The sequence below is a fragment of the Bos mutus genome, chromosome 17, assembly GCF_027580195.1.
Source record: "Bos mutus isolate GX-2022 chromosome 17, NWIPB_WYAK_1.1, whole genome shotgun sequence".
NCBI classification, from domain to species: Eukaryota; Metazoa; Chordata; class Mammalia; order Artiodactyla; family Bovidae; genus Bos; species Bos mutus.
In genome coordinates, this window is record NC_091633.1 from 30,637,922 (window position 1) to 30,656,713 (window position 18,792).

The 18,792-nt window shown below is 37.4% G+C and overlaps 1 protein-coding gene across 2 annotated transcripts in view; it reads left to right on the top strand.

Annotated features, from left to right (window-relative positions):
• Nucleotides 1-2,151: 2,151 nt before the first annotated feature.
• The window catches only part of GRIA2 (glutamate ionotropic receptor AMPA type subunit 2), a 184,561-nt gene continuing 167,920 nt past the window's right edge, over nt 2,152-18,792 (top strand). The window contains exons 1-2 of one of the 2 annotated variants that reach the window (XM_070386423.1): nt 2,152-2,539; nt 3,089-3,229. In XM_070386423.1, the coding sequence (XP_070242524.1) occupies nt 2,452-2,539; nt 3,089-3,229 (229 nt within the window). In that variant the 5' untranslated portion in view covers nt 2,152-2,451. The remainder of the gene's footprint in view (nt 2,540-3,088; nt 3,230-18,792) is intronic. The other variant, XM_070386422.1, reaches the window with a different exon arrangement.

Genomic DNA, 18,792 nt, shown 5'->3' on the forward strand with positions numbered 1-18,792 from the left:
CAACAATGTCAATGCTGCAAGAGATGTATCTGTCTATATTTGATGTGAAAGGTACATGTCTTGTGAAAGACAGTAACAAAGTAATAGTTGAATTACAAGTAATGCCTACTAAATTATTTCTATTTTATATATGAATTATAGTTGGTCACTAAACAGTAATATTTCCTTGAGATCTTTCATATTATTTACTAGGAAAAATGTTTCTATGATTCAGCAAATTCTTATTTTATATTATTTATTTTTATAGATTGTAATTCAGTCAATTCTGGGTTCACCTTTGTCCTTGACCTTGAAATAGATTACGATAAAAATAGCTTTTGAAGCGACCTCTTTTAAAAAAAATTAATTTACATTGACCCATTCTTTAAACATGACCAATTCTCCACATTTAACCTTCTCTCTCTCTCTCTCTCCTTTCATTATTATTTACTTGATATGAAGTTTAAGTTTTTCTTTTGGGAAAAACTGAATGAAGAAAAGCGATGGCTGAAAAATTTTCTATTTTGCTCTGAGTTGTTATTCACTCTTTTGTATAATAAAGAGTTCAAATAGAGAATAATGCAAATCATTTTTGTGCCTTACATCACTACTAGTAATGGAATAGATCAGATGTATTTAATTATCCTTTATACTGTTAATGTGGAATATATTAATGTATGTCTTCCTTACTATTTTCATTCTCAACTTTTAAAAGGCTTTAAAATTTTTTTAAAGGCATTTTGACTCACAACATCTGTCTCATATACAAAGAAGTGTATATTAAATGGACTAAAGTAAATTATTGGTGATAGAATTGAGTGGTATTTTTACCTGCAGTATAAAATCTTATTAATAGATTATGGATTCTTTTACTTCCTGGCTTAAGAATACATATAGAAAATCAAAAAGAGGGAAAGACTGTGACTTGGAATTCCAGAATTCCATGATTAGAGAGCCATAGAGTCCACTTTTGCCTGGAGAATCCCAGGGACGGGGGAGCCTGGTGGGCTGCTGTCTCCGGGGTCGCACAGAATCGGACACGACTGAAGCGACTTAGCAGCAGCAGCAGAGTCCACTTTGCTCATCTTTCTCTTTTTGAAAGTTGAGGCCCAAGGTGATTAAGGGGAAGTATAACATGCAACAGTCAACAAGGAGGCTATACTAGTAATATTACTGTGACAATTGCACGGGAAAGCAGCACAGTAGACTAACTCTTGGCTTTCTGAAATATTACTAGGCTACTCCTTCTGTGATGTGAGATCCAATCTCCTGCCTCCTGGAAACAGTTCCTTGTACTCAACCATCCTTTATTGCTTTGTTTAAACCACTAAAGCCATTAACTCAGTGAGGAATTTCTGCCAAAGCAGGTCCCAGGTGTCGGCTTGGCAGGCTGGGCAAGTTGGTGTCACAGCCCGGTGGAGCACAGTGTAAAAATGGGATTTCCATGCAAAATGTTCCAAAGATTCAACCTTGATCTTCTTCTATGCGCTTTTGACCTTTAAAGATAGAAATTTAGGTTTTCCTTGGATCTTGCTACGTCCCATTTAGCTAAAGTTCACACTTTTGGAGCACTTCTTCATGAGTGTTTTGTTTGCTTTCCTGCGGGTCAGGTGAGGTGGGTGGCAGCGTTTCTCTACTGCTAGGTGGGATTTACAGGCTACAGAAGATAAAAAATAAGCATTGCTTGCATTCTAAGACAGCAGGGCCTGGTGAGAGAACGCTTCACCGCCAACGGCAATTAGCAGTTCGGCTTCTGCACGGCAGCCGGAAGTGGGCTTTGCTGCATTTGGTCCAGGCTGGAGCATCTATCTCCGCTGCAGTGGCCGCGGAGGCACAAAGGTAGCGCGGAAGGGAGTGGGGCGCTGTCCGCGGTGCTGAAAGGCATATCCCTGGTGGGCGCGACAGCTCGCGAGACCCGAGGTCTCTCCCGGGGGGCAGCGGCGGCCAGGCTCCGAGCCTCGCTCCCAGCCCTGCGCGCGCGAGACGCCGGGGCGCGGGGGTGGGCGGGGGAGGGGTGCTCCAGCCGCCCCCCGCGCCTCGCGCACGCGCGCCGGGCCCGCCTGCCAGTCTGTGACTCGCGTGTGTCTGTGTGTGTGTATGTGTGTGTGTGTGCGCGCGCGTATGAGAGAGGGGAGAGGGAGAAGCGCGCGAGGGTGAGTGTGTGAGCGCATGGGAGGGTGCTGAGTGTTCCGAGGCGCTGGGACCACAGCGGCAGCTTGCTGGAAACTGCATCTAGCCGGTCCTCCGGACTTCGGAGCAGGCGCGGGGCGCAGGGCGGCAGCCACCCGCAGGACCTGGAAATAGGGATTCTTCTGCCTCCACTTCTGGTTTTTAGCAGCTTGGTGCTAAATTGCTGTCTCAAAATGCAGAGGATCTAATTTGCCCAGGAAAACGGCCAAAGAAGGAAGAGGAGGAAAAGGAAAAAAAAAAAAAAAGAAAGGGTATTTTGTGGATGCTCTACTTTTCTTGGAAATGCAAAAGATTATGCATATATCTGTCCTCCTTTCTCCTGTTTTGTGGGGACTGATTTTTGGTGTCTCTTCTAACAGCATACAGATAGGTAGGTACCCTTTGTGCTCTGCTTTTGAATTGTGCATAATTTGGTGGTAATCTTTGTTCACGGTGGACAAATTAATTCATGTCATGTAGACTTATGTCATACCTTGACTGCATTCCAGATTTAAACTGCCTAAAATATACATGTTTTTCTTAGGATGAAGCAAAGGCAAAAGATTGTGTCTCTGATACAACAGAGAGAAAGGTCTTCTCTTTTAGAACCCCCAAATTTTATTCATTTCGCCTTAACAACATTTTCCCGTTTGTTCGGAATCTCTAGGGGTCTGAATGCACAGCTTGTGATCACTAGGGAAGGAGAACATTTCTGGCCACCCACCTGGCCCTCGAGCTCCTTCATGTCTTGACCCGCTCCGTGTCTGGTCTATACCCTTTGGATATCTTCCCCAGCTCCCCTGTTGCCCGGGTCCAGGGATGTGTTTATTCGTCCTATTAACGTGAACCAGGGACTCCTGGGCAGTCCCCCGCTAGCGGGCTCCTCTCCTCCTCTCGGGCACTGACACTGTCCTCCTTGCTTGGTGTTTGTTCCTTGCAGGGGGGCTGTTTCCCAGGGGCGCCGATCAGGAATACAGTGCATTTCGTGTAGGGATGGTTCAGTTTTCCACTTCGGAGTTCAGACTGACACCCCACATCGACAATTTGGAGGTAGCCAACAGCTTCGCAGTCACCAACGCTTGTGAGTAATGAATATTCATGCCCTTTTGGGGGCCGCACGCGGAAAGCGGGCTGGTGTGTGTGTGTGTTTCTGCGTGTCAGTGTGCGGGTGTAGTGACTGCACACGCGCGTGCGTGTGACGGCGTCGGGAGAAAGTGGCTGCATTCTCGGGGACCCCAGCTGGCTGAGAGTTGGGGGCTGAAGGGGAAGCGAGAGCCAAGGGAGAGTGTGCGCACTAGGGAGGGGGGTGGGTGTTGGAGATCGAAGAGGCTTCCTTAGGTTCCGGGGGTTTTGGCTTGGCTGGAGTCTTCAAAAGAAGCCCCCTTCCTCTGCTGGCCTGATGGCATCCCGCGCGCGGGGAACACGCGGTGCCCCAGGGCGCGCCGTCGGGCTGCTGGGTAGATCCCCCGGCCCCGGGGTGAAATCGGCAGGCCTCGCTCCGGGTCACTGTGTGAACCCCGCGAGCCTGTATTCTGCCCCAAGACGGGACAAGTTGTCACATCGGTCCCATAGTCGGCTTGGGGTCGTTACATAAGGCCCACCGAAGGGTGCAGCGAGGCTGACGCAGGCCGGGCTACCCGTACAGTCTTTCCTCGCGGCCCCGGGATCCGCAGCCTGAGTCCCGGGGCGATCATGCGCCGGGCACCGTGGGCCCTCGCGGGCCGGGGGCTTTGTTCTCAAGTCGCGGGGCTCCCACAGAGGATGCGGGAGGAAAAGGACCTAAAAGAGGTGGCATGCACCGAGTTTGAAATCGAGAAGTAGTCAGCCGATCAGCCATTTTAGTCTTCGCAGCCATCCTGTTAGTCCCAGCGCAGCGTGCAGTACTTGGGGACCCGCTGCGAAGCTACATCCAGGCTTCAAAGTAATAGGATTCAAGCAATTAAGTCTCTCTCCGCACGGTTCAGTGGAAAGACCGGCTGGCCCGGGTCCAGGCGCGGCCACCCCAGCGCGGACGTGGGCGGTGCGGCTACCGCCGGACCCCCTGCCCTCTGCCGGCAGCTGCTATCCTGCCCTGGCGACGAGGTTGGGGCGACTCCTTTCTGAATTGATGTTCTTGGTGTTTATTTCAGAGTTGACAGTTTCGCGGGGGGATTTGCACATGGCTCACCTCCCACTTCGTCTTCCCTGTAAAGGACAGCGGAAAATTACCACCGAAAAATTCCAACTGCAGTGTTCCCACGTTAGGCAAACAACTGGTTATCATCCCATGTCCCCATGTTGAGCTTTAATCGTATATTCCATGGGTTAGCTTGATTGTAGTATCAGGAACATCCTCAGCTCGTTTTGAAACTGCCATCAACCAAATGAATGAAGGAATGAAACAACTCTTTTTGATAGAACAGGGGTCATTATTATGGAGCTGTTTGATGCTTAAAATTCAACTGTTTCTGAAAGCATATTTAAAAAGATTTCAGTGCTGTATATATATATTTTTTTTTCACATGTTGATTCCAAGAGAGAAAAGGAACTGGGCATGATGGGAAGGAAGTGGGAGGAAGAGAGACTGAGACTTAAGTGAATATCCAGTTAAAAAAAAAATCTTCCTAAAAGAATGTAAGAATATCTTGAAAATTTTTAGCATGTAGATACACAAAGAAACCGGCTATAGTTTTTTTTGAAGGCCTTTATAATTTGACCTATTTATCTACCAGAATTAGATTATTCATCTGAATTGATACCAGGTCTCTAGTTTTTTTTTTTTCCCCCCTCTGAATTGTGAGTTTGACACACAATTGGTCTAAATATCCAACTGTTTGTAATTGTAAAATAGTGTGAAAATGCTGTGGAAAGTAATGAACCTAAACGCAAGACTAGGATTATTGGGAGGATTTAGGTTTTAAAAACTAGGTGAAAAGAATCGATATCTCTGTGTTTTGAAAACGGTCAATGATGTAGAAGTTCATTCATTGGTGAGAATTATTCCAGGGCCTGGCTGAGAGCAGAGGAGTTAGGTCCACTGAAGGAAACGAGTATTTCCTCATTCCAAATGCTGAATGACTCTGCTGGGGCTTGTAAAGACTAAAGATTATGGTTAGTTAAGTGACTAGTTTAGGTCCTCAGTCTCAATATTTTTGAATAATTTATTTAATGTAAATTTTATTGAAATAAGATATGCAGACAGAAAATATACACATATTAAACAGATATAAATACATAAAGTTCCACAGAATGGATACATCCATGTAATAAGAGGTGGATTTCATTAGAAAAACAGAAACACAATTTAATTTGCTTGACAATTCTAAACCATCCAAGTGAGTGGAATGAAAGTCATTCAGTTGTGTCAGACTCTGAGAACCCATGGACTATACAGTCCATGGAATTCTCCAGGCCAGAATACTGGAGTGGGTAGCCTTTCCCTTCTCCAAGGGATCTTCCCAACCCAGGGATCGAACCCAGGTCTCCTGCATTGCAGGTGGATTCTTTACCAGCTGAGCCACAAGGGAAGCCCAATTCTAAGAAAATGGGACAATCAAATCTTCATTTTGCATCGATATTTTGTTTTTCTCAGAAAATAAAACTGAAATAAAAGATTGTACGTCTCCATGTCACAAAGTTACTCCTGCATGGATTATTCAGTGACACTAAAATAAATGTCAGTGAGGATCTGAATGTATTTTCAAGTTTCTGGCATGGGAATTCAGAACCATGGCCTGTGCAACTGCTGTGCATAAGCAATCTTTTGATTGCTGAATAGAACTAGTTACAGAAGAAAAAATTCTATCACTCATTGAATAGAATTTCCTGGAGTTGACATTAGCTCATCTACTCAAAACTTAAGATTTTTGGGCTCAATTTCTTCATTTCTTTAGGAATTTTACAGTACAGAGTTTGCAAAATGAAATGAAGTGTTTGTATCCTTTTTTTTTCTTCTTTTTAAACCAAGAGTAATAGAGAATGTAAAATTATTTTATTTCTTTTCAGAGGGAGAGAGAGATGCTTACATATAAACTGCACTCACAAAGTGAGCAGTCCAGAAATGAGTGGAAATCTCTGATACCAAATTTATTAAAGATGAGTCTTGATCACTTAAATCCTGCTCAAGGCTTTTACTCCAATGCTTAGCCTTTTGTTTCCTTGGCTCCTCAGTCAGGGGAATCCTTGATTCTTTCCTTTATGAAGTGGGAGCAGCAGTGTCAAACATGTAGGTAGCGGAAACCAACCTGACTTTCTCCCATTTCCTACAGAAATCTAAGGAATTCTACTTCATAATTCTACCATTAAAATATGTATCATCAGTCAGCGTTCATAAAATAGCTTGCCCTTCCTCTGAGTTAAAGCATAAAAATCCCATAGGGTAAATTTAACCCTAAATGTAATATATAAATTTAATGTGTTAAGAAAGTAAAATTATGAATATTAATAATATAATTGTAAAATAGCAAAGACTTTAGTTTGCTAATTTAATTGTATTCCTGAGATGGAAGGGCTGCTTTGGGAATGCTGAGACTGACATGGCAGGACCCACTGAATGGGTTAAGGTTTTGCAAATGAAATGAAGTCATTGCATTCTGAACCCAGTAAATGCTGTGCAGGCTCTGAACTTCCTCCCACGCCCTCTTTCACAGTCACAGTGGGATAATTCAAGTACCTACTTGTTCCCATTTGTTTCCATGGTACCTGAGGAAATAAAGACAGATTTTCAGGTTTTTGCCTTCTCCTTTTTCTGCCTCCCTCCCCATTTCCTTTCTTCCTTCTTTCTTCTTAGCTAGAGAGCCTACTAAGCTTTTATTTTTCTTCCCCCTCAAGCCTGCTCCAACTTAAGACTTCAACATGAGAAAGTCCATGAAACCAGAAAAATAAATAACAGCATCCGATGTTCAACAGTTAAGTCAGTGATGGGCCTCAAGAATTCCTTCCTTCCTCTCTCCTTTCCTTTTTCTCACCTCCCGCTTCAGCTTCAGTGTTTGTTGCGTACCTTCTAGTCATCAGAGAATAAATGAATGCTGTTCCTATAGTAACTCATTTTCCCCTAACCTTTCCCCTTAAATCTCTTTCCTATAGTTTTCAAATCCTTATGGGCCTGGAGGCCTTCCCTGTTCACTGCCACTTGGTCTTGTCTAAGCAGTTTGGTCTGAGGATGTGATGATATTCTAATAGTTTTTCTACAAAAGCAATTTATTACAGTAACATTTTTATGAAAATAATAAATGTGATATTGACATGTATATGCACATATTGTTATATAGGTTAACAAAATCAACAGGTTTTAGGAAATAATAAACATTTTTACATTCTAAAAAGTTTTGATAAACTTTAATGTTGTGCTCATTATTAAAACTTGGTTAAAATAAAATTGTCTAAAAGAGCTATGAACATATTTGATCACATAGGGCTTTGGAATTAAAATTATTAAATGTCTTCTTCAAAATTGTTCCTATTTTTTAATGAATAACTGACAAATAGTTATTAACATATTTAAAAATAATTTAATACTTTGATATTTCAATTTCATAAAAATAAATTGTAAAAATATTAAATTTAAAGAAATAGCAGATAAAAATCTGCTTTTTCTCTAAGCCAGTAGATGGAGATGTTGGAGAAAGCATAGTTCTTTCATAAAACTGTTGCGTACACTGAATATCCTTTGAAACATTGTAAACACATTTATTTAGAGAAATTGAAAAAATATGTATAAGTGGCATCTGTTTTAGAAAAATTCATTTAAAATGAGGTATTTGAAAAGTAACTCCCAAGGCCTTTTAAAAAGAATGTCTTTGATTTTTTATTTTATTTTAAAAATAGATTATCTTAAATATCCTTGTGAATTTGATTCATAAATAAATTCAGAAATAGCACTGATTATAAGACTCTTGGAAGAAAATATTCTAAAAGTATATTTTTTGGCTTTTTAACTTTGATTCTTCAGGTGTAATCTATTTATCTATTTATTTTATTGAAGTATATTTATTTCATTGAAGTATAACTAATTTGCAGTGTTGTGTTAGTTTTATATGTGCATGCATGCATGCTAAGTTGCTTCACTTTTGTCTGACTCTTTGCAACCCCATGGACTGTAGCCCTCCAGGCTTCTCTGTCCATGGTATTCTCCAGGTGAGACTACAGGAGTGGAGTTCCATGTCCTTCTCCAGAGTTTCATATGTACAGGAAAGTAATTCAGATAAATATATGTATGTATCCTTTTCCAGATTATTTTCCCTTATAGGTTATTATAAAATATTGGTTATAGTTTCCTGTACTATACAGTAAATCCTTCAGGTATTATTTTAAGGTATATTTCTTATCATTGCATTTTAGTCATGAATTATTAAGATGTGTATCTGCATTCATCATATTGATGCTTGCTAAACCTTTGTTACACTTTGCATGAATTTGTCTGTATGTGTGTGTGTGTAATTATATTGTAATTATGGATTATGAGTAGCTATAGTTTGGGTGAGCTATCATGTTCTTTATTCTGTCAAGATAATTACCAAAGCCTAGAGTTACCTATTTTAATGTATGCAAAAATTTTCATACAACCAGAATCAACTTGGATGCTCTTAAGCAATCATAAGAATTAGTAGTGTACCAGAACACAATACCTTATAACCTGAGGTTAAATCTTTGATTATAATCAATTGGAGGTTACAAAGAATAAAATAGCTCTTTAAATGTAAGAATAATTAATTTGTTGTTGGATTTTTTTTTTTTTGTAGTTAAGCTTTCATACTCCAAGTATCACAAGAGAGTTTTAGGAAAATCAGACATCATACTTATCAGAAATCAAAAAATGGTGTTGGTTGAAATATTCAGTTTAGGATATGAGAAACTAAATATTTAACTAGAAACGAGTATATGAAACTATAGGAACTTAATAGTAATCGGAATTTACTCTTATGCTATTATTGCTTTTTGAGGTCTTGCAGACTTCCACCTACTGAGTTGAGAAGTCTGGGGCTTTTCCCTTTCATATCAAGCCTTTACAATGAAGGGGTCGTTGCACCTTGACATTAAGACAATAGAATGCTGATTCATGTCAGAGCCTGTATCTTCTTGGAATTTCTTCCCAAAACCACCTTTCAAACTTCCTGGAGCCCGGACGATTTTAGGGAAGGCAGTAGAAGGCCAGTTGTTTCCTGGGTACTCTATCAGGTGTTGCTGTATGGTTGACTTTTCAGAGTGCGCTTTTTTATTTTTCCCCCCTTCTTCCTCTGTTCTTCTTTTCCCTTTTAAAAAGTCAGCGAAAGTGCTTTGCTTAATCTGTAGAGCAGGTGCTACTACAAGGAAGTAAACCTAAATTGAAATGTTTTTTATTTTTTTAAGTAAGCAGAGGATATATTACATAGAGCTAAAATCTTGTATAAATAGTAGATTTAAATATTTTATTGGGATGCTAGTGGCCAGTGGGTATTTCCTTTCTTCTTTAATTGATTTCTACTGAAGATTCCCCAGACGAAATTGAAATTCCAGATTTTTTTTATTATGGCAATTTTCATTCAGAATTTCTGAGATTTTCTCTAATGATCTGAACAACTCATTGCCAAATGTCTTAAATGAATATGCCTCTTCAATAGGATAGGAAAAATCATTGTTGAATTAAAATCTACCCACAATTTCTTTCTCAAATCTCAAAATCACCTATAATTTAAAATTTTTCTAGCAATAAAGTATTTTTCAAAAAAGATTTCACTAGTTTTGGAGAAAAATGAATCTGCTTCTTACAGTGGTATTTGTTAGTCTAAAACCTATTATTTTTGGTTACTATTCAAAGTATCTTGTCATTTTTGATTATTACAATTTATAGAAACTTTTAAAATTAACATGGAGAATGAAAATATGCCTTTCTTAAAGTCACGGTCATGCCACTGTTGGCTTTGTATGCGTCACGATTTTTAATCTATTAAACAGACTTCATATAGCAGAATTTCTTGGTATAGAATTATATTTACTAAATTCAGAATGTTGCTATTACTCTACATTTGGATTTTATAAGAAACAATTTCTTTGGTATCTGCCTCCAATATTATTCAGATAGAGGTGTGATGCATTTTTCATTTTCATCTACAAGTTAGATATGTTCAAAGTTATTATCTTTTCCCCTACAACTACATTGCTCTGTGTTAAAATGCTTTGCTGAAATAAATGTTGGGATGATGCAGAAGCCGTGTTGCAGTGGTTAGCCTACAGGACTCTATTCTCAGTACTCTGAGGCTGTGGGAGTGTCGGTCGTCCGTTTTTGTTTGAATTTTCACAAAACATGACTATACACATTCCTTGAATAGCCACAAAATTGTCTTAGTCTCTCCCCAGCCCCCATTCCCAGGATATTATATACCATGATTTTCTGTTAATTCTTTCATTTTTTAATTAAAAAATTAAAACATCAATATTTATTTTATTTTAAATTAATTTTATTGGAGTATATTTGATTTACAATGTTGTGTCGGTTTTAGATGTATATGCAGAGTGATTCAGTATATATCTATTCTTTTTCAGGTTCTTTAGCCATATAGGTCATTACAGAGTATTGAGTATAGTTCCCTGTGCTATTCAGTAGGTTGTTATTAGTTATCTATTTTATATATGGTAGTGTTTATATGTCAGTCTCAATCTTCCAATTTAGCCCTTCCCACCCCCTTTTCCTTTTGGTAACCATAGTAAAATTTTTACAAAGCACCAAATTGCAAAAATATTTTTTCTTTTAGAGATATTAGACAATGAAAAATTTATAGACACAGTTTTTTTATGAACCAATTGCTCTAATATTTCCACTAATGGGTGTGATTCTTTTATATGTATGCCTTTTTTTTTTTTTCATTTGTGTATGGGCAATTTATCATTACCACTTGTTTTCTTGTGATTTAACTTTGTCCTATTTTTTATCCTATTGGTAATTTGCTTCAGCAAAAATGAAACCCAATTTGTAATTGTAGTTTTCTTCCTCATATATTAATTAACACAATATTTCAAAATTATCCAAAATGCTTACTACTAATCTGTAGCTTAAAGTTTAAAGACAGTTTTGAAATGTAGAGTCTTGACAGTTATAAGAATCTTCAACTGAATAGAATAAATAGGTGTGGGAGTCAGGGGTTTGTTATAGAAAGGGGATCTATGAGGACAGAGTTGCTTAGATTGTTTTAGTTTTCATCTCAACATTTCTCAAAAAATGACACATACCTGTCAGTTTTACTGTTTATTTAGATTGTCACACAGAATTTTACTTTATAGTTTTAAGTATGTTAACATCTACACTTTTTTTCCTGATTTTTATTCTAATATTTACAATATGAACACATACTGAACTGAATTGAGAAATGCCTGCATTCTAATGTGTCTATAATACTTTGATTAGGGCATCATATTTCTACTGAGCTATTTACCCTTTGTGTAAAATTAATTTCAAACTGTAACCACTGTGGTATTCACTTACTTTATGCTACTCTAATTCCTACACTCTGATTGAAATTCAGTGAAACTCAGAATGTGCAATTCAGTGCAAATATTTTTAGTCTAATCTTTATAAATACCAAGTGATACTGATGGAAATGATAGAAATATATTTGTATAATCTGAGTATATCTATGCTTATTATGAAATCAGAATAAATGTTACCTAATTCTTCATCCCTATAGCAGAATATGGTCTTAATCAATCATATCTAACTTCAGCATAAAATTGACTGAAACTCATGTTATGTAATTTGAGAAAAGGTTTTCTCAGACCGTAAAGCTTTTGCAGCTTATACTAAGGTTTTGCATTAAAATACTATTCTCTTTCAGAATTAGTATTCGTTTTACAATTTCCTTGAATTAGCATTTGGTCCACTGCAGTAAGACTATGTCAACCATGTGATTATATATTTTTTATTACTTATGCAAGAATAAAAAGATAGGTTGAGCATTTTGAAATAATTGTTTTTTTACAAAAGGGAAAAAAAAATATTTTTCTTCATTGTGGATTGAAATTCCAAGATTTCTTTAAGTGTGGTGATGGTGCCATGGACAAACAGGGAAATCTCCGAGAGGCAGCCTAACTTGATGTGTAGTAGACAAAGGAGTAGGAATTTGGAACTGGAAATTTTTTTCTTTTCATTATCTCTTGATTTAAGCTTCTTCTTTACCTGGTGTTTGCTTAGTTTGCATGTCTGCAGTCAGGCTTCTACACTACCACTGAGCTAGTACAAAACAATGAATTCTTATCATAATATTACTTTTGATGGATACAATTGGCTGCTGCTGCTTCTGCTGCAAGTCGTTTCAGTCGTGTCCGACCCTGTGCGACCCCATAGATGGCAGCCCACCAGGCTCCCCTATCCCTAGTTCCAGAGGGAGATGAGAAAGAAAAGAAGCCTTCTGGATCTTTTATAGGCAAAAACACCACTTTCAGGCAGTTTATTATTTAGGGCTGGTAAAAAAAAAAAAAGTCATTCTTGTTACTCATGAGGTAAACTAAAACACTGTAGCTAAAAATATGTAATATGGAAGAAATATACTACTAGAGTTCGAATTTATGAGTTATAACAAACTATATCTCCTACATGGGGTTCTTGAGACATTGTAGGAACACATCAACTGATGGGGTTTATTTGCAGAACACAGAAAAGTTTGTCTTTTTTGTTTGTATTCTGATGGTGACTTATTGTTCTTCTTTAACATCTAGATAGTAGTTTTAACAATCCTAGGTATATATTAAAATGTGTTAGCATGTCTTAGAAGAATATTTAACAAAATTAATGATACTTCTTGAACAATATGTCGTTTTTGTCATTAATTATGCAAAAAATCATTAAAGCACAGTTTGGGACTGAAATGCAGGACGTAATGAGCAGTTTCAATTTGAAGAATAAGAATGATCAGGAAAGGGGAATCAGTTTTATCGACATACTGGGAAATGTCATCTACATTTTAGTGGTACTCATTTGGAGTATTTTAAAGATATTCTTTAAAGGTTTCATGTAAGTTATTTGTTAGGAATTGCAGATTTTAAGGGATTGTCTGTTTTCAATAATCCAGCTACCACGGAAGTAGCTTTTGCAGTTCTCAAGTGGGAGAGGGGCTTCTCTTTAAGAAAGTTCTGGAAGTGCCGATCTCCAGGAGTGGTACGAAGTGTGTGTTTGCTAGTTTTTCTTGAAAGACACAGTTCAACTTAGGGCATGAGTTTTCAATTTATTTATGTCTTATCCTTTGTTTGGGAGGGATTGAAAAATTTCAATCTTGATTTTAGTTTATGTATGAAATGGAGATATTGAACTTTATGATTCCCCAGCACTTTACTGTTTGTAGCTTTATTTGTTTTATCAGTTTTATTTTTTTTTTTAGTTTTTATTAGTCTGCAATGTTATTACTAATTTTCATGTGGAGAGGAAATTTTAGGAACAGAGGCAAGATTCAGAGGAAGTATCAAGGTGCTACATAGTTTCAGTTTTTTCCTTTGTCTCTCAGAACACAGGCAAGTCAAAATCATCATCTTAATGATAAATGTTCTTTGGAAGGAAAGATGCTGAAGCTGAAACTCCAGTACTTTGGCCATCTCATGCGAAGAATTGACTCATTGGAAAAGACTCTGATGCTGGGAGGGATTGGGGGCAGGAGGAGAAGGGGACGACAGAGGATGAGATGGCTGGATGGCATCACCGACTCGATAGACGTGAGTTTGAGTGAACTCCGGGAGTTAATGATGGACAGGGAGGCCTGGCATGCTGCAATTCATTGGGTCACAAAGAGTCGGACACACTGAGTGACTGAAGTGAACTGAACTGAATGATAAATGTGGAAGTGCTTTGTGTACGGAAATGAAAGACATTGATTCTTTGTAGTTTGCAGCCATGGTATCGTAAGACACAAAGTAGCATTAGTCGAATCTGAACTTGGAATGAAATTCTGATCTTACTGTTAGATGTGTGACATTGGACAAGTTTAGTGCAGTCTAAGTCTCTGTTTCCACCTTTGTAAAAAGGAATCATGTTATAGGACTATTTTGAAAATGGAGAATAGGCATAAAAGACTATGTGTTTGGTGCATCTAAGTGCATTGTAATTAGTGGACTTTATCACTTTCAGTATTGGGGTCTTTGGCTGGTTTTGATAAACACTTGTTGAGGACAGAGAAAAATGCATTTCTAGTTTCTTGCTGGAATCTTCTGTTTCTTGTGCACCAGGGCAGGACTGTTTGGTGACAAAGGAGAAACCAATGAAGCAAACCACATATGTCATTTAAGGATATGGTTAACGCATTGAAAGAGGAGAATGGTTTTCAAAAGCTGAGATGCTGAAACTCAAGCAGTGTTACATCTTTTCTTTTGTCACATGCCACTTCCATGAGGATGTTCAATAATTTGGAGCTCTTTCATTCCGGTGAATCTTGCAGCACATAATTAAGATACGTCCACACATTGTCTAACTGCACATTTTAGATTCCTCATGGTTTATTTCACCTAATTAATCAAATTATATCTATTTAAATGAAAAGCAGATGAGAGAATACAAGCTTTAGAACCAGAGTTTGAATATGATTTGTTGCTTTGTGACACAAGACATGTTTTATTTTCTCTTTGTGGAATAAGGCTGTTTCCTCAGCCTTATTATTCCTAATGACATGTAGATGTCATTATTGGGGGTTTAAATGAGAAAATAAGTGCCTTGATTAGTTTGTCCTAAGTGATCCCAATATGCCCTTCTTTCCTGGATCTCAGCCCTTTACAATGAATGGAATAGCGTGCTCAGATTAGTGGAGGAGAATAACATAGAGATCATTGCCTTCAGAGAGCTTATATGTTTGGTAACTTTACATTTATATATCACTTTTATCTTTTCAAAACTCTTTCACAGCTGTTTGGTCTTCACTGTAGCTCTCTGCAGTTTATAGGATAAATGAAATTATTATTCATTCATTTCCAGATGAGAAAGCAAATTTAAGTGAGTTCTTCTAACCTGCTTTAAATTTGTGGAGGAACTTTTTTTTTTTTTTTTTTTTGCATATGTGCCTATTTGATTTTAACTTACTATTTTCACTTTTAACTATAGAAAAACATAAAAGCAGACACCACCACATTTTAAAAAATAGTTGCTTAGTATTCTCTTTCTTAAGTTTCCTTGCTTTGGTCATTTTGATTTTTTCCCATTATTTTTCATTTCTACAAATATTGCTCTGGTGATCATTCTTTTATACCTTTACCTCTGTTTGTGGATATGTATCTGTGGGAAAACTCCTGGAAATATAAGTGCTGGGTACATTTGGAGTTTTGTTGGGCATTGCTCGCCAGAAAAGGTTGTGCTCATTCAAGAGAATTGAGCTGAGCTTCTGTGAACCTCCCACTTCAGGAGGACAGGTTTCCTGTGCCCCTATCGTTGTGCTGCTCCTCTTGTCTGTTGCATCCACTCTAGTGATGGAACCTTCTTGCTAAGCTGCTGAACTGGAATTAATCAGAGGCAAGATCTTGGCCAGATTTTAGAAATTCAGCTGCAGGCATCAAACTGAAGAACTCAAGACTCTGCCTGGAATGCCCTCCCTCAGTCCTCATTAGATCAACTGGCTGGATGACTACTTTGGCCCAGCTCCGGGGAAACTTCTTTTAGAAAAAAAAGTTCTATTTTAACATCTACTATGTGCTTGTCCTCTGTTATGGATATTGAGAATCTAAAGAAGGTTAAGTTGTAATCCATGTCCTTGAAAAGTTTACACTGTAATTGCTGAAAAAAAATGTTTAAAAATGCACTGGGCTTTATTATGCAAAACAAGTATGCACACTGTTTTATTGAAACAGAGAAATCCAATTCTGAAAAGTAAGAAAATTGGTAAACATGGTAATGTACTGCTGAAAATCTTGGCCTTCTTCAAGAAAGAAGTAGAATGGAATTGGGCAAGAGCATGATTTCTGAAATCAAAAGACAGAATTCAAGTCTAACATCTAACTCTCATCTTATAAGGTAAAGCAATGAAAACCATATTACTTAGCATTTATAAAATTTTCTATCCTTTCTGACAACTTTGGAATAATAATGGTATCTGTAAAATAAAGTTTGATAATGAAAATTACACATAGGCATCAGATTTTATAGTTTAAATATGTATGCTTACTAAATCATAGCCTTAAAATGTATTTTGAAGAAAACCAAATTCAATGACAAAATAATTGGAAGAATGGAGACCTGCTTCCTTTCTTCTTTTCTTTCTTCCTTTCATCCCTCTTTCTTTCTTGAAGGATTTAGAATATTAATGTTTCTTCAAAAATCAATAAACAATCAATATGAAAGAATAAATACATCTGCTGCAGCCTGAGTCAGAGTTTTTCCCAATGTCCGATTGCAGTGTAGCCAGTATATTAAAATAAGCAGATTGGGTGTGATATGATGGCTCCAAAATTTACCAGTTGTTTGACTTTGTATGTGTAAGTTTAACTTTCTAATCCTCTTTCTTCCTCTGTAAAATGGAGGTTATTATAATACCTGCCTCATAATGAAATTGTCAGATTCAGATGGTAATCACTGCCCTATATAACACAGAGATTGATGCTGCTAATTTCACTGATTTCCAGTCCCCTGAGTGCACATTAATTATATACACTTAGCTCCATGCTTGTAGATTCATGGAAGGGAAGTAGCTATGGAGATCTAATAGAGCTTGCTGTGTCATTTTCAAATTAATAAGCTTCTTTAATACAACCATTTGAGCTAATAGTGGAGACTAGAGCTTTATTGTTCTCATTTTTAGAATACTAATAAATACGCACAAATAAGAATGATGGTGGTGGTTCTCCGTGATGAGGGTGACATCCGACCTGGGACTGGCTCTTCCTGTTGTGGCTTCTTCCCTGTGGATCAGTCCTCTGCCTCTTAATGCTGGTCGAGAGGCCCTTTCACACTTTACCAGGAAGTTCCTGCCTCAGAGTGAATAAGGGAGGCTATTTGCCTGTTCCTTGTCTGTCAGAAAGGTCTTGAAATTGAAAATTTTTCAAATAGTTTCTTGTCCAGAGATTATTTTCTTTGGAGAATGGAAAAACAATTTTTGAGGAGATGTAATCACTAAGGAAGTCCCATGAATGAGTTAAATAATTTCCTGGTTTATAAACCATTCGCTCCCTTACTCTGCATTGACTTTCCTTACTCTGAGCCTTCCTTGTGTTGCAGAAAACGGCAGTGTGGAGACTGTTTCATGTAGGGTAGTAAGAACTTGGGTCAGAATTACTCTTCTAAAGCAAAGGCACGTGTTTATAAGATATGTTGTATTGGTGACTTTGGATTTGCGCCTGAAGTAGGAAACATTGGGAAAAAAATCAAATGCTTGTCTTCAGGGTGCTTCCATCCCCATTGCTTATGTGCATCAAAATCTATCACAGGATTCTCTTCTTTCTTTACCATTTCTCAAACTTCAGTAGATACCTATTTAACGCCAGTCTTCTAGGTCATGTCTCAGGTGACAAGGAACAGGATAAGTTTCCATTTTGGAAATTATTCATGGGTGCAGAATTATATTTATGGCAAAAGTAGAAATAATCCAGTAGAAAATCTACCTGATTTTCTTATTATTTTAGAATGTGAAGAATAGTCATTGTTTCCAGGTCATTTGTAAATATTCTCCTATAACTTGGAACTATATATTTGAATCAAAGTGTCTTAAAGAGCAGATATGGTAATTCTAAAAATTATGAAGAAAACATAAAAGAGATGGAAGCTAAAGCCATTGTCTTGCACACTGACTTAGAATATGTTGTTGAAAATGGGGTGATTAAATGAGGAATTGGTGATATTAATGGTGGTGTGCATTTCAGATCTTTTAAAAGCAATTTTAATTTTTGAATCATGTTTGGAGATGATAATTTATATTTTATTTTGCAGGTTTTTCCTTTTTTTTGGCTTCTCTGCCACATGTTCTTCAGTTTAGTTTGAAATATCATGGAGACACTTACACCTTGCTAGCTCTCTTGTAGCTATACACATAACTTTAGGAACTTGAAAATTTCAAGTGGCAAAATCTTGAATATCTGAAAAATATGATTCGGGTTTAAAATAAGAGAAAAAATTATATAAAAGGAATAAAATATTTGTTAGCAATAGCTTTTAGGTATTGTGGGTGATTTAAAACTTATAACCTGCAAAAATGAGAACTTAGATTCTAAAGGTTTATGTTTTGAAATTTAAACATTATGAAATAAGTAACTCGTGGTAATCTTTAAACTTTACAAAAAGGGTATAATAATTGCTGTCTGTGTCTCTTCTCCTCTAATTCCGCTTCTCTCAGATCATGATCATCAGTGGTTTACAGAAATGCTGGTATCATAAACACACTGTTCTTTCTGTATCTTGGTAATTTCCTATATTAACATAAATTGGAGACTTCTTTTATCTGCAGTTTCCTCCTTCTTTAGGGTTCCCACATGGTATTCTGCTGTTATTTATTCTGTTATTTGTTGATAACTTTCCAACTTTTCCTGACTGTATTAATAATATGTGCAGATGGGTTTGCAGAATTAATTTCTATGAGTGGTATATCTCAGTCAAAGGATGTTTGCATTTAAAATTTTGCTGAATATTCAAAAAGATACATGATGTACATTCCTACCTAAAGCATAGGAGTGTGCCTACTCTCATCTGCTCTCAGGAGTAGTATACAAAGTTGACCTTGTTTAGGCTTTGTTATTGTT